This window comes from Equus asinus, chromosome 14, assembly GCF_041296235.1.
Source record: "Equus asinus isolate D_3611 breed Donkey chromosome 14, EquAss-T2T_v2, whole genome shotgun sequence".
Classification (NCBI taxonomy): domain Eukaryota; kingdom Metazoa; phylum Chordata; class Mammalia; order Perissodactyla; family Equidae; genus Equus; species Equus asinus.
Window position 1 is genome coordinate 146,706 of NC_091803.1, and position 13,960 is coordinate 160,665.

Sequence of the window (13,960 nt, forward strand, 5' to 3'; positions counted from 1 at the left end):
CGCCTGCCCTGGCAGGGAGCGCCTTCCGACCTCGCGGGGCCCGGCTCCAGCGCCCAGAGGAGGTTCTGACCCCGGAAGAAAGTGGCTTTCAGGACCGGCCACCGGAGCCATGTCTGCCTTTGGGGCCCGAAGAAAAGAGCAGGATTTGGGTCCGAGCCCCCTGGTTCCCCCAGGACCTGCCGTTTCTCGCCTTCCCCACCTCAGGCTCCCTTGTCCTTAAAACGGGGATGAGGATCGGAGACGCAGGGCACGTGGCGCTCGCCGATTCTGCCGCTCTGGCTCCTGAGAAACAGGTGCCGCCTCTCGCGGGTTCTGCATCGTTTGTCGAAAGTGTAATAAACATCAGCAGCGAGGCGTGACCGGATCCGGAGGAAACGGCCCGGGTCTGACGACCTTTCCAAGGTCACTGGGTCACTGCGCTCTTTGTGCTACTCGGCGTCACCGAGGTTCTCTGTCAGCTTCCTGCCGCGGCTGGGATGAGTGACACAAACCTGGCCGCTCAGAGCCGCACGGGTTCCCTCCCCGCGGCCCTGGACGTCGGAATCTAAGGGATCCGCAGGCCGCTCCTTCCCGAGGCTCCCGGGGAGACGCTGTTTCCTCCTCCGTCTGCAAGGCCGTCGGGGTGGCCGCCTCTGCAGCCCGATCGCCCCCTGCCTCCCTCTCATAGGACCCCCTGGGAGGACATTGGGATGATCCTCAGTCCAGGACGATCTCCCATCTCAGGAGCCTTAATCACACCAGCAACTTCCTTCTGCCATTTAAGGGGCGTATTCAAGGTTCTGGGTCCTCAGATCACAGATTTCCTGGGAGAGGTCGACATAGTCATTCTCACTGTAGTATGAATAACCGCCATCAGCTCTTACTGCGCTTCCTTCGGAGCTAAGGGAAGTCGCTCTAAAGGAGGGAGAGGGAATGTGGAAGTGTGGGGGGCTCCCAAGAGCTGGTCCTGACGGCACCTCGCCAAGGTTTAGCCAGCCTGGGACTTGAGGGTGTCAGGGGTGCCCAGCGTCCCCCAGGGCCTGCTTCCTGGTTGCCTGTGGGGCTTAGGGTGACTGTCCAAGCCGGGCGGAGGCCTTCCTGAGAGAGCGGGGGTGGACGAGCACCTCCCTCGGGGCCCGGCCGTCTGCATCTCACCACGCTCCACCCCGTCTTCTCTCTTCACCCCGGTCACCGCTGCCAAGGGCTCTGTCACCAAGACGGTCACCTCACTGCCTGTGTGCCTGTGTCCCCGTGGCTGTTTTACCAGGAAACTCAGCCCTTGACCTTTCGGTTCCTGCCGCGCGGGCTGCGGGTAGGTGTGGCTCCCTCTGCCCTCGGAGCCAGGTCCGGGGGTTCCAGGCGCCGACCTCTCTGGTTGGGGGCACGGCCAGACCAGAGGCTCCTCAGGTCCCAGGTCCTCTCAGGGTCTCGCACATCCCTGGGAGGGGCTCCCGCTCAGTCCACGGAGAGGACCATGACTCCCGGGCTCCGAGCCCGTGTGCTGTTCCAGGAAACGCTAATCCTGGCCTCCCCGCCCCTCGTCCGGGCGGCACAGGCTCTGGGGGCCCGGCTCCCCCCCGCACCATGTCGGTAACATCTCTTTCCCACAATTCCACGCCCCTCTCCCCCGGAAGAAGCCGGGAGCCTGGGGTGGCCTGGCCCCCGACCCGGGCCCACCTGGCCGGGGACACCTGGAGGGAGGAGAGGCTGCAGGGTTAGCCCAGGGGTACTGGGTTCAGTACTTTCCCAAAGTCTTCCCCCAAACGGCTGTGTCAGCACCAGCACCTGCTGTTCTCGTGGCCCAGGACGCGGCAGGAAGGCCTCCCCGCGGAGGGAGCGTGTTCCGTGTCCCCCCATCCGGGCGAGGAGGGAAATCCCAGTCCCCCTGCGCCCCTTAGTGGCCCCGAGTTCTCGCGGTGTGGACCCGCCGGAGGGGACGGCGCCAGGAGTTGGGCAGGCGGCTGGTGGAGCCTGTGGTTTCACGGAAGTGACCGTCCGTGGTGGACCCTGCCCTTCCCCCCTCACCCCCCGTCACGGCCGGCAGGGTCCACCGCCCTCCCTTGTTCTGCCCAAACCTTCGGCCGTGAGATGGCGGGGAGCTGCCCCTCCTTCTCCATCGGCCCCACAAATGAGTCCGGCCTCTCGCCGTCGTTCTTCCTGCCCCCAGCTCTCGGCCTGTGTGGGCTTGACCGCTCGAGGTCAGGGGAGCCAGGTCAGCGGCCACAGCCTAAGCCCTGCTCAGTGACCTCGTGGGGACGGAGGCAGCAGAAATCACCCTGTCCACAGCGGGGGAAACTGAGGTGAGGACTCTAATGCACTCCCCCAGCCCTCGCTGCCAGCAGTGGGGGCCAGGTCTGCCCCACCGTCCGGGCACCACAGGCATTCTGTCCACAGCTGATGGACAGGAGGCCCACGCGGGGTCCGCCTTCCTCCCGTGTGCCCCCCTCCCCTTCAGGTGTTTCCTGAGGGGCCTTGTCGGGACAGATCAACGGGGCCCCTGCCCACAGGAGCTTGCCGCCTGCAAGAGCCTTAAAACCCCATACGGTTCTCCCACGTCAGGAGGCCGGCCCAGAGCACACAGGCCTGGAGGACGCAGGCCCAGGAGCGTCTCAAGCTTCAGGAGGGAGGAAAGCCCCGGGGCAAAACGCGCTTCAGCTACCTCTCTGCACGTCTGCGGCCGTTCTGGGGAGGGGCGTCTGGAAGCCGCCACAGCCGGGCGGAAGGCCCACACGGCCTCAGGGCTGGGGACAGAGCTGCCTCCTTCTGTGAACAGCCAGGGGACCGAGGTCCCGGGAAGGCCCAAGGCGGGAGATGTGAGGGAACCAGGAATTGTGCTGGGACCTGTCACAGAGCCTCCAGGAAGTGGCGGGGCTCTTCCCAGAGCAGCGGGGCTCGGAGCCACCTGCACTCAGGTGTGTGACGGGCTCAGAGGGGTGGCCAGGGTGAGGGCAGAGGGAGCAAAGGCCACAGCATTGACGGATGGAAATGCTCACTTCTTAGCATCACAGATATTGCCGCTGCACATCAGGCAGTAAGGGTCACTGTGTGCTAGAAACCATGGCCATGGAGGTGATGCTGGTGGTGCTGATGGTGGCGGTGATGATGGTGGTGATGGTGATGGAGATGATGATGATGATGGTGATGGTGGTGATGATGTTGGTGGTAATGGTCATGGTGGTCGTGGTGATGATGGTGGTGGTGATGGTGGTGATGGTGATGGTGGTGATGATGGTGGTGGTGATGGTGGTGGTGGTGGTGGTGATGGAGGTGATGATGATGGTGGTGGTGGTGGTGGTGATGATGGTGGTGGTGATGGTGGTGATGGTGATGGTGGTGATGATGGTGGTGGTGATGGTGGTGGTGGTGGTGGTGATGGAGGTGATGATGATGGTGGTGGTGGTGGTGATGATGGTGGTGGTGATGGTGGTGGTGATGGTGGTGATGGTGGTGATGGTCATGGTGGTCGTGGTGATGATGGTGGTTGTGGTGATGATGGTGGTGATGGTGGTGATGGTGGTGATCATGGAAATTGAAGCAATGAGGGTGGGAAGAGCTCAAGGCGGCAGGTGGATTCGTGAGCTTCCCCCATCGTCTCCTCCTCTGCTCATCTGTTTACTAACCTCCTGTTCTCGAGCAGGCACTTGGCTGGGCCCTCCAGCCCCCGGGCCCTGCAGACAATGGTCTAGTGTGACTGTGCCAAGCTCCTCGGGGGACGAGCCTTTGTCTCAGGCTGCCAGGAGGCCACGGGGCTGAGACGGACCTCGGCGAGGGTGGAGGAGGGAAGCACAGGCAGAGGGCCCGGCACAGGCAGAGGCACAGAGACAGGAGGGCCTGGGGCTGGTCCCGGGAGGTGTAGTGACGCTGGAGCAGCAGGGGCGAGGGGGCCGGGGCAGGAGAGGAGGTGGGCGTCTCTGGCTGCAGGAGTCCTGGGTGGCCGGGTGCCGAGGAGCCGGCTGAGGCGCTGAGTTGGGGGCTGAGCCTGCGGCACCCGTGGGTCTAAAGGGTGCTGTGCTGTAGGCTGCTGTGTGTCCACCCTCAGTGCTGCTCCCTCTGCTTGCTGCCCACCCGGGGCTCTCAGGTCTCCACGTGCAGAATGAGCCGGTGGCCGCAGGAGCCAGGACCCAGAGCAGACACAGGGAGGGGTCTCCTGCCTCGGCCCCCAGGGGCCTGTTGTTGACGTGTGAGGTGCTCTGATGCCACCTGGGCACAGGCAGGGAGAGGCGTCCAAGAGCATGGAGCCATTCCCGAGGGGCTTCCTGGAGGTGGCAGCCCAGCTGAGAAATTGGAAGGAGGAAGGTCTGGCTGGGGCCGGGGAGGACGGGCTGCCTCCCACCCAGATGAGGAAAGAGGGACAGACAAAGGGACATCGAGGGGGCAGAGAAGCCAATGATTCGTGAGGGTTTCCAGGGTTCCTCTGCCCCGGGGGCAGGTGGTGAGCTCTGTCTACCCAGCTGACGAGGGTCAGAGGCCAGTACTTTCCAAAGAAAGTGACTCTTAATTCCACGACAAGCAAGGCCGGAGGCGCGTGGTGGGCTCTGCGTCCGGGGGGCACGGGGGTCCGGGGGGGCCGTGTGCACTGGAGGCTCGGAAGTTCCCCGGAGAGAAATCTTGTCAAATCCGAATTTTTCTGTTTCTGGTTAAAACTGACGACAATCCAGTGGAGCCGGGGTGTGCGCTCGACTCCAGTTCCTCCAGGTCGAGTCAGTGACCCCTTCATAACCTCAGAAACACCCCCCACCCCAGAAGCGGCAGCTCGGGGTCCGAGGGCGGCCTCCCATCCGCTCGCGGTTTGCCCCACGGTGTTTCTCAAAACCTGAAGCGGACTTGCCGGCATTTAAAGGTCAGGCGATTCCGTGGAGACGTCTAGGCTGTTGCTCGGGGCGAACGTCAGGCCTGCGACGGCGGAGCCGGGGGGCCCAGGTTCCTCAGTGCAGAACCCCAGGCAGGGGGCGTGGAGGCCGGGAGGCCGGGCCATCGGGCTGCACACACTGCCGGCCAGAGTGGGGGGCCGCGGGGCTCACTCGCCACACACCTGCTGCGGGGGGGGCAGGGGGTGACCCGCCGGGTAGGAGCAGCTGGTGGCCCGGCTCTGACCACCAGGCGTCCTGCATGGGCCGGGCACATCCCTGCTCCAGACAGAGCTTACCCTCCAGGCTGGGGGGCCCAGGGTGAACTGCGCTCGTGGTCGTGGGGGCATCGGGGGGAGCTGCCTCTGAGGGGTCGACCGCCTGAGCCAGCAGTTCTCTGAAGCGTGGAATATGGTGGCACGCTGTGAAAGAAATGGTCCCACGGTCTGTCGGGCTGCAGGCCTTGTCAGAGCCTTTATGGAGCTGTTGTGCGCTGTTGAGACCCCAGAGGGCACTCTCATAGGCACCGTTACCCGAACTCCAGAAGTCTGTGACGAGGCTCCTTCTGTGCGGAAGCCCCTGGGCCTGGGTGGGGGGGACACATTAATGCCCACTTAGCATCTGGAGACGTGAAGGGAAGGTCGTTCCAGGAAAACAGATCAGTGTGAGCGAAGAGAGCATGGGCAGGACAAAAAGACGGTCTGGACTCGGCTCCGGGAGATGGGGAGGGGCAGAGGGTCCTAACGCTGATTCCAGGCTCCCCCACGCCGCGTTGCCGCCCTGCAGACGCGGGAGCGGTCGAAGCAGATAAAGTCGTCAGGTGACAAGGAAGGGACAGGCTTTTCATGTTCGTTTCTGTGTGAATGTCATTTCTTTGGCTGTAAGTTTAGATAATTTGCTTTTTAATGCTGACGGGTTCACAAAATTCTCGGAAATTCAGCTGCCGGCTCTCGTGAACTGGTGGGCTCCTCGCGCCCTCCCTGGCAGGTTCCTCGGCGGTAAATGCCGTCCGTCTTGTCCGTTTCTCCAGGCAGACGAGGGAGCAGGAGACGCCCCCCGACTTCTTCTACTTCTCCGACTATGAGAGGCACAACGCGGAGATCGCGGCCTTCCACCTGGACAGGTGAGTCTGCTCCCGCCGCGGCCTCCCCACGGGCGCGGTTGCTGGGTCAGAGCACTGCACGAGCGCTGGGCCCCAGCCCTCCACCTGCAGCACCGAGTCCTGCGGCCGCTTAGAACGCGGCGTCCCCGCTCCGCCCGGGCCCAGGACCAGAAGGGCCTTTCTGTGAAAACGAGAGCAGCCGCGGCCGCCGGGCCCCTCGCTGGGAGGAGGGTGACTTGTTTACCACGGCCGGTGCCGCCGTGGGGGGGCCGAGGGTGCGGCGGGTCCTGTCTGGACGGCCCGCATTCCTCCGCGCCCGCCGCCTCCCCGCAGAGGACCGTGACGCCCCTGTCACCGGGAGGCTCAGGTCCGCGCCCTCCGCGTGCGAGGCGGCTCAGGAGGCGGCCCCGGGAAAGCGGTGGTTTAGTTTAATTTGAAACCCGCCCGGGCCCTGGGCAGATGGACGCACCGCCCGCGTCAGCCCTGGGCCGTCACCGAGGGCGCCAGGAGGAGCCGCGACCCCAGGTCGGGCCGGAGGAGGGCGGAGCGGGCCGGGGGCACGAGGTGAAGTCCCCTCCGTCCTTCCCGCCAGGATCCTGGACTTCCGCCGCGTGCCGCCCGTGGCCGGCAGGATGGTCAACATGACCAAGGAGATCCGGGACGTCACGCGGGACAAGAAGCTGTGGAGGACGTTCTTCATCTCCCCAGGTAATGCGCCGGCTCGCGGTCCTTTAGCCAAAGGGAACCGGGCGTAACCGGCCTGGGCCACACGTGGCGGTTGTTTCTACCGTTAGTGTTCGAAAAGGTGAATTGAGTCGTTCTTGCAAACCCGGCGTCTCCAACGCCTTCTCCGGCTCCAACACGAGGCCTCCGTTCTCTGAGCTGCCCCCCGAGTTTAAGTTGCCCCAACACGACCCTCACGCACTGGTGGGGCCAGGAGTGGGGAGCCCGCGAATGAGGGGAGAGCAGGACAGAAACCCCCGCGAGGCAGGAGGAAGGTTTCTGTTCCCCCGTCAGTGTCTCAACCACGTGACCAGAAATCAAAGGGCTGAGGAAGAACCTGTGGTGGGGAGGGGTCTCTGAGGGCCTCCCACAGCTTGCATGCCCCCAGCGACGGGGAGCTCATCGCTCACTGATCGTTCAGTTTGTATCTGCTCGGCTGGAGCTGAGAGATGAGTCCTTCTTCTCAAAGGCCCGAGCTCCTCCACCTCGCCCCGCAGGGACCCCTCTGTGGTCTTTCCGGGTCCACCAATATCCTGTGAAAGCCCGAGAATCTCGTTTGGCGCCCGAGGCCCCACCGCGAATGATGCAGCCTCGAAGCGCAACCTCGAAGCCCCTGCCAGGTGGCCGGGCTCCCTCTCTCCGTGACTGTCTCCGTCCGGCCGTCGGCTCCGGCAGCTGGACCTCCTCCTGGAAGCCTCTGGAACGTGCGGTTTTCTCTACAGCAGCTTTGACCTCGTTTGAGAAAAAGAAATCTCACTCAGATTCCTTTGTCACTTGGTTGCTTCACCTGCACGTCCAGGCCCACCAATGCCGAAATGCCACAGATGCCGGGCTCTGCTGGGATCCGCCGTGTGTCCCTTCTGCCTCCAGGAGCCCAAGAAGCTCTGCTCTGGGGTCGATCGGGAAAGGGAGAAAAAGGGGGGCTGGGCTCCAGACAGGGGAGCGTGGAGGTGGCCTGGGAGGTGGGGTGAGGGCAAGCTGCCTGCAGCCCCACTGTGGACAGGAGGCCGGGGCGCCGTGTCAGGACACAGACGGAGCTCACCTTCAGAGGGGCCGCTGCGCGGACGTCCAAGGAGGGCGCTTCTCATTCTCTTTGGTAAAATTCTACCTGCGTGACCTCCTCCAGGTCAGGACGAGATTCTGAGCCGCTCCGGGCCCCCCGCCCTCCAGATCTCAGACTGGCTTTAAATGGCTTTTTCCTGCCGCTCGGCTCGTCCTGGAGACCCAGCCCCACCTCAGAGCCGCCCGTCTGCCCGGCTCCCAGGTGGCCCTAGGACATGACCCCGAGGGTGCGAAGGCGGGTGCCTGGGGCGGACTGTGGCCCTGCCGTTTCCCGCGTCCATCCTGATTATCATAATCATTATTTCTAAGATGAAGAGGGGCCCACGCTCCCCCCTCCGTAGGCAGGGGTCGACCTCACAGCAGCGCTGTGACCCGGCCCACTCGGGGCCACGCGTCCTCTGGCTCCACCCAGGTCCCCTATTCAACTGTGAAGCAGGGGCCACTGTGGTCCTCAATTCAGACGAGGAAACTGAGGCACGAGGAGGTGGAGGGCGTCGCCTGGGGCCGCACGGCTGGAAGGACAGAACTTTGGCCCTGAGCGTTTCTCCACCAAATAAACAAAGTGATCAAAGGCAGGAACAGGGGCTCCACCAGTAAACGCGCCCGCGGCAGGACAGCCCCCTCGGGGCCCTGAATGGCGCAACAGCCGGGCGACACCGTCTAAAAGGCTCCTCTCGGTTGAGACATAATCACGTCGTACGGCCCGCAGGCGAGCGGTCGTGCATCCCCATGACTCCGCGAGGCGACAGGTGTCAGCGCCTCCTCTTTTCACGGTTAAATAACGTTCGGTCTGTGGACGAACCGCGTGTTCTTTGTCCGTCCGTCACCCCCTGGGCTGCGACCCGGCTGCCTGGACGCTCGAGAACGGTTTCCGTGTGGACGTGCTCCATTCCTCGTGCGTCGCCCGGCGAGTGGGTGGGTCACGTGGACTCTGCGTCTGGTTTCTGAGGATCTGCCTGACCCCTTTCCGCGGCGGCTGCACCGCAAGCGCCCACCGCACGTCTCTGCCCCAGCGACACCTGCGACTGTCTGTTCTCCTGATGGAACCAGCCTGGCGCGGACGGGCGGCGTCTCCTTGCAGCTGGATCTACAACCCTGAGCGTCTTCTCACGTCCTTGCGGCCGTTTCTAGATTTTCTCTGGGGAAATATCCATTGAATTCCTTCACCCGTTTACTTGTTGGGTTATTTATCTTGTTGAGTCGTAGGAGTTCTTTACATGTGTAAGCGCTGGACCCTCATCAGATAGGCGGTTTGCAAATGCTTCCTCGCGCTCTGTGGGTTTTCTTTGTGGGGCGAATGCCTGTTTAAGCCATTGAACGTCGACTCTAGCGTTTCCACAGACTCCGCTCCCTTAGCTTTGAGGGCGACTAGAAAGAACCTGGTTCAGACCCCAGTGTAGCTGCCACAGCTGTGTGGTGACGGGCAGGTCGGCGCCCCTCTCTGGGCCTTGTAACATGGGGCTGAGATGGAAGGTGAGAATGTGGGGGGCCCGCCTGTCCCGGGTGGGGTGCAGGCCGCGTGCAGACTCGGGCCCGGGACTGATGTTCGGGGAGGGGCCGGCGTGGGGAGACGTGGCCCCGTTAACTGGCTTGTCCCTCTGCCACCAGCCAACAACATCTGCTTCTATGGGGAGTGCTCCTACTACTGCTCCACGGAGCACGCGCTGTGCGGGAAGCCGGACCAGATCGAGGGCTCGCTGGCCGCCTTCCTGCCCGACCTCTCGCTGGCCAAGCGGAAGACCTGGCGCAACCCCTGGCGGCGCTCGTACCACAAGCGCAAGAAGGCTGAGTGAGTGAGCCGCGCGGGCACCCCGACACTGACCCCAGGCTCGGGGGGGCCGGCCCCTGTCTGGACGTCTCTCCCTGCCCCTCTCGTCCCCGTGACTGTGGCGTCCGGCCCGGCCCCTGACAGGGACCCTCCAAACCCCGGCGTCCGGTCTGGCACTCGCCTCCAGGTGTGGTCATCACAGGGCAGGGGCCCTGGCGCAATCACCTCCCAGACCCCTGCTCCTGTTAATGCAGCCTCAGCCGCCTGCTGGCCTGTTTCCATCTGCAGCCGGTTTATTTGGCAGCGAGAGCTTTTCTCCCACCCACCCTGGTCCCGGCTGCGGTGTCCACCCCACCGTTCCTAGTGGGGCCGTGCTGGACGCTGGCTCGGGCCTCCCTGTCGACCCAGAGGCGGCCCGGCCTCCTCACGCCATGCTGCTCCCTACAGGTGGGAGGTGGACCCCGACTACTGTGAAGAGGTGAAGCAGACGCCGCCCTACGACAACAGCCGCCGCATCCTGGACGTGATGGACATGACCATCTTCGACTTCCTCATGGGTGCGTCCCGCGGGCGGCGGCTGGAGTCAGGGGTCTACCACCAAGCCGCGGGGACCAGCCGAGGCCTGTGGTGTGAGGGGCCCCTGCTCGGAGGTGGAATGCATGGGGGAGGGCGGGGGGCACGTCCGGGCTGCACAGAAGCTTCCGGAATGGAGGATGCGGACGGGCGTGCTCTGCTCCTCCGCAGGGAACATGGACCGGCACCATTACGAGACCTTCGAGAAGTTCGGGAACGAGACCTTCATCATCCACCTGGACAACGGGAGAGGGTGAGTCGGGGCGTGGCCATCCCCAAGGCCACCGTGTGCGTGACGCGGGCATGGATCCCCCCACTCCCCCCACGCCGACTGGGGTCCACGGCGGGGAGGGTTTGTGCCGCTGAGCCGCCTGATTTCACAGTAACCCTGTGAGCGGGTCCTGTTTCCTGGTGTCGCCCTGGGGAAACCGAGGCACAAGGAGGCAGCTGGGACACCTCACTCAGCCGCTTCGGCTCCATCCAGCGGCCGGAACCAAAGGGCCCATGTCGTCCCAGGCCCTGCGTCCGGGACCAGAGACACGCCGCCTGGCCTCCACGGCCCTCGCAGCCCAGCAGGCCGCCCGTGAGCGGCCGCTCTCTCTGTGTCCCCGTCCCCCTCGTGCGGCCCGACAACTCGGCTTTTCTCCGCAGGTTTGGAAAATATTCACACGACGAGCTGTCCATCCTGGTGCCTCTACAGCAGTGCTGCAGGTACGGCTGACCCCCGCCCTCCGCCCTCCGCCCTCTGCCCTCCGCCTCCCAGGGGCCCCCAGCCACCCCGTGTCCACAGCTGGGCCTGTCCCCAGGCGAGTGGCTGCCCTGTCTGCCCACGGGCCCTGCTGGGCCTCACGCGGCCGCGTCCTGCACGGCGTGACGAGAGGAGGGGACCAGCCCGGCCCCGATTTGGGCACTGACGCCGCTGCCCTGCGTCCCCCGCGTCCCCCCAGGATCAGGAAGTCCACGCACCTGCGGCTGCAGCTGCTGGCCCGGGAGGAGTTCAAGCTGAGCCTGCTGATGGCGGAGTCGCTGCGGGGCGACCTCGTGGCACCCGTGCTGTACGGGCCGCACCTGGAGGCGCTGGACCGGCGGCTGCGCATCGTGCTGCAGGCCGTCAGAGACTGCGTGGACAAGGACGGGCTGCCCAGCGTGGTGGAGGACGACCTGGGCCCCCCGCACAGAGGCTCCGCCCGGAGGTAGTGACCGCGAGCCGCCGGCCGGCCAGCCGCCAAGGGGGACACGCGCCCGCCGCACAGCCGGGACCTCCGGGCGGACGGGCTGCTCCCGGCCGGGGCCGTGGGTCCAACAGGACTCGCCTGACTCTTTTCCGAGACCAGAAGAGGCCAGGAGGCGGCCGGCGCCCCGTGTCAAGAGGAAGCCCCGTGACCACCTTGGTCCACACGGGGCGTAAACGGAGGGCCCGCCGTGCGGCCCAGACCGCCCCCCACTCGCGGGACCCAAACTGAGACGAACTCCTCCTCCCGGGCCCCGGGCGCACTCAGGGGCCGTGTCCTCTGACACCAGGAGGCTCCGAGCGACATAACGACCAGTCACTCCGTTCCACGGCGGCCGGGCCCCGGTGGCGGGTGTGACCGCGTCCCCGAGGGCAGAGCCGCCGTCCTGGCCACGTTTTGTGGGGTCGTCTCAATGTGGTAAAAGTACAATAAAGAGACAGCAGACACGTCGGGGCCTCGCTGTCCCTGCCCCCGACCCCAGCCCTGACGCTGTCCCTGCCCCCTGACCCCGGCTTCTGAGGGGCCCTGGGGCTGTGCCCAAGGCTGGACGGAGGGAGGGTGAGGCCTGAGCTCCCTCGGGGGGACGGGTGTGGGGTAGGCAGCCCGGCCTCTCCCGCTGTGGCCGCTCCGAGGGCTGGGGGGCGTCCGGTCACACAGCTCTGGCATCAGGTGGGCCCATGTTTACCCAGCAGGCCCCGGGGCAGCATGGTGGGACGGGCTGCAGGAGCGGTGTGCATAGGCCGCACTGGGCCGGGGGCTGGAGGGAAGCAGCGTGTCCCCCACACTGGCCCTGGGGCCCGAAATCCGCTCAGACTCGCCAGGCGCCTGCCGCGGGTCAGGTGGGGCCCAGTGGTGACGGGATGTCAGCAGAGGTCTGCAGGGCGGTGGTGGAGACGCACGATAACCCGCAAACAGGTGGCAGACTGGACACTGCGATGGGCGGCGAGGGGACGGGGAGCCGAGGGGCGCCAGGCGGCTGCGTGCGAGGGGGCCGTGGCCAAGCTCACAGGTCGAGGCCCCGACCCCAGAGTGGCCGCATCTGGGAGGTGACTGGGGTCAAACGAGGTCGTGAGGGCGGCCTGACCCCGCAGGACTGTCCCCATAAGGAGAGGACAGGCCACAGGGGGACACGGGGAGAGGACGGCCATCTGCAGCCAGGAACAGAGACCCACCCGGAACGAGAAGATGAGGCCCTTGTCCGAGCCCGTCTGCGGCTCTGCCATGGCCACCGCAGCCTGACGAGAACATGCACGCGGCCTCCGTCCCTGGGCCCCACACGCAGCTCCCGGGTCCCTGGGAATCTCCTGAGCTGAAGGTGAGCAGGACGGAGTTGGGGCGGCCGGGAGGAGCGCGGTGAGCAGGGGCTGGTCCTGCAGGGTGACATCCCGGCATCCCCCCTGGAGGAGGGACGTGTCACCTGGAGCTGCGTCCCCTGCCCCATTCAGAGGGAGGACCCCGGCCCGGGAGGAGGGCTGGAGAAGGCCCAGCGGGACGACGATGAGGTCCCCACGCCTCCAGGCTCCCCGGGGAACAGAGAGGGTAGGTGGTCTCTGCGGAAGGGACGGTGGCTCAGCGGCGACAGGCACCTGCCGGGACGTGGTGACGACCTGGCCGTCCAGGTGGAGCAGAGCGTCGGGAGGGAGGGGACACGATCAGGGCGCCGGGCTCGGCCGGGAGAGGTGTCGATCAACACGCTTTCCGGGAAGCGACTAAGGGGACGGGAGAGGAGGAGGTACGAGGACGTTGGGAACAGAGCGAGGAAAAATTCCCCCTGGGGACGGCCGCGTGCGCCCACGTTCCCACGAGCCCGGCGGCCTCTCCGCCCACGAGTAGGACAGACCAGAGGGGCGAGGAGAGAGCGGGCAAGGATTCAAAAGTGACTAAACGAAAGCAGACCAGGGAGAAAGGAAAAGGAAGGGGCCCCGAGGTCGGTCCTGGTTTTGGAGAATCGGGTTCGGGAGGGAGCAGAGGCCGCGTCCAGAATTAAGATGAGGAAACGGACACGTCGATCTGTCCACGGGGCCACCCTCGGGGGGCTCGGGACGGGACACTCGGAGCCCCCAGGGGCACACCCGCAGGTGGAGGGGCCAGACGCCGGGGTCCCCAGCCACCCCCTCCGGGACGGCCTCCCTGAGTGCCTCCCAGCTGCCACCGGAGCCCCGGCTGACCCTCACACGGCTCCCTCACGTCCGGACCACCGACCACGGGACCCTCTTCCCCGAGTCGCTCTCCCCCAAGAAGGGAGCTGAGCAGAAGCAGGGGGCAGGGTCAGAGGTGAAGGAGCAGGGGTCTTGTTGGGAGGGAATCCCAGAGCGTGGGTGTGGGGCCCCCAGGCACAGGCCTTCCTCTCTTTGGAGCCGACATCCCGCAGGACAAGTTCACTGCCCGCCTGGGGGCGAGATTTCTGGGAGCTGGGAACCGTGTCCTTCCCGCCTCGAGGGTTTAACGGGACGAGTGGGGACAGGCCATTCGAGAGCCCAGAGGGGCCGCTGGGGGGCGTCAGGGGCAGCCGGTGAGGCTGCAGTGGGGACTCGGGTCAGCCGGCCCCGCCCGGGCCCCGTTCTGCCCCGTCGCCTGGGTCCCGGGGCTCAAGGATGCAGCTTCCCCGGCCACACTCTGTGGCCACGAGGCAGCACGGGAGGCCAGTGCCAGGGCGCACGGCCCGTGTCCGGTC

The 13,960-nt window shown here is 65.6% G+C and overlaps 1 protein-coding gene across 1 annotated transcript in view; it reads left to right on the plus strand.

Annotated features, from left to right (window-relative positions):
* The window catches only part of FAM20C (FAM20C golgi associated secretory pathway kinase), a 33,919-nt gene extending 22,184 nt beyond the window's left edge, over nt 1-11,735 (plus strand). The window contains exons 4-10 of the mRNA XM_044747132.2: nt 5,857-5,949; nt 6,521-6,636; nt 9,322-9,502; nt 9,929-10,038; nt 10,226-10,307; nt 10,706-10,765; nt 11,002-11,735. Coding sequence (XP_044603067.1) covers nt 5,857-5,949; nt 6,521-6,636; nt 9,322-9,502; nt 9,929-10,038; nt 10,226-10,307; nt 10,706-10,765; nt 11,002-11,251 — 892 coding nt within the window. The 3' untranslated portion in view covers nt 11,252-11,735. The remainder of the gene's footprint in view (nt 1-5,856; nt 5,950-6,520; nt 6,637-9,321; nt 9,503-9,928; nt 10,039-10,225; nt 10,308-10,705; nt 10,766-11,001) is intronic.
* The last annotated feature ends 2,225 nt before the right edge of the window (nt 11,736-13,960 follow it).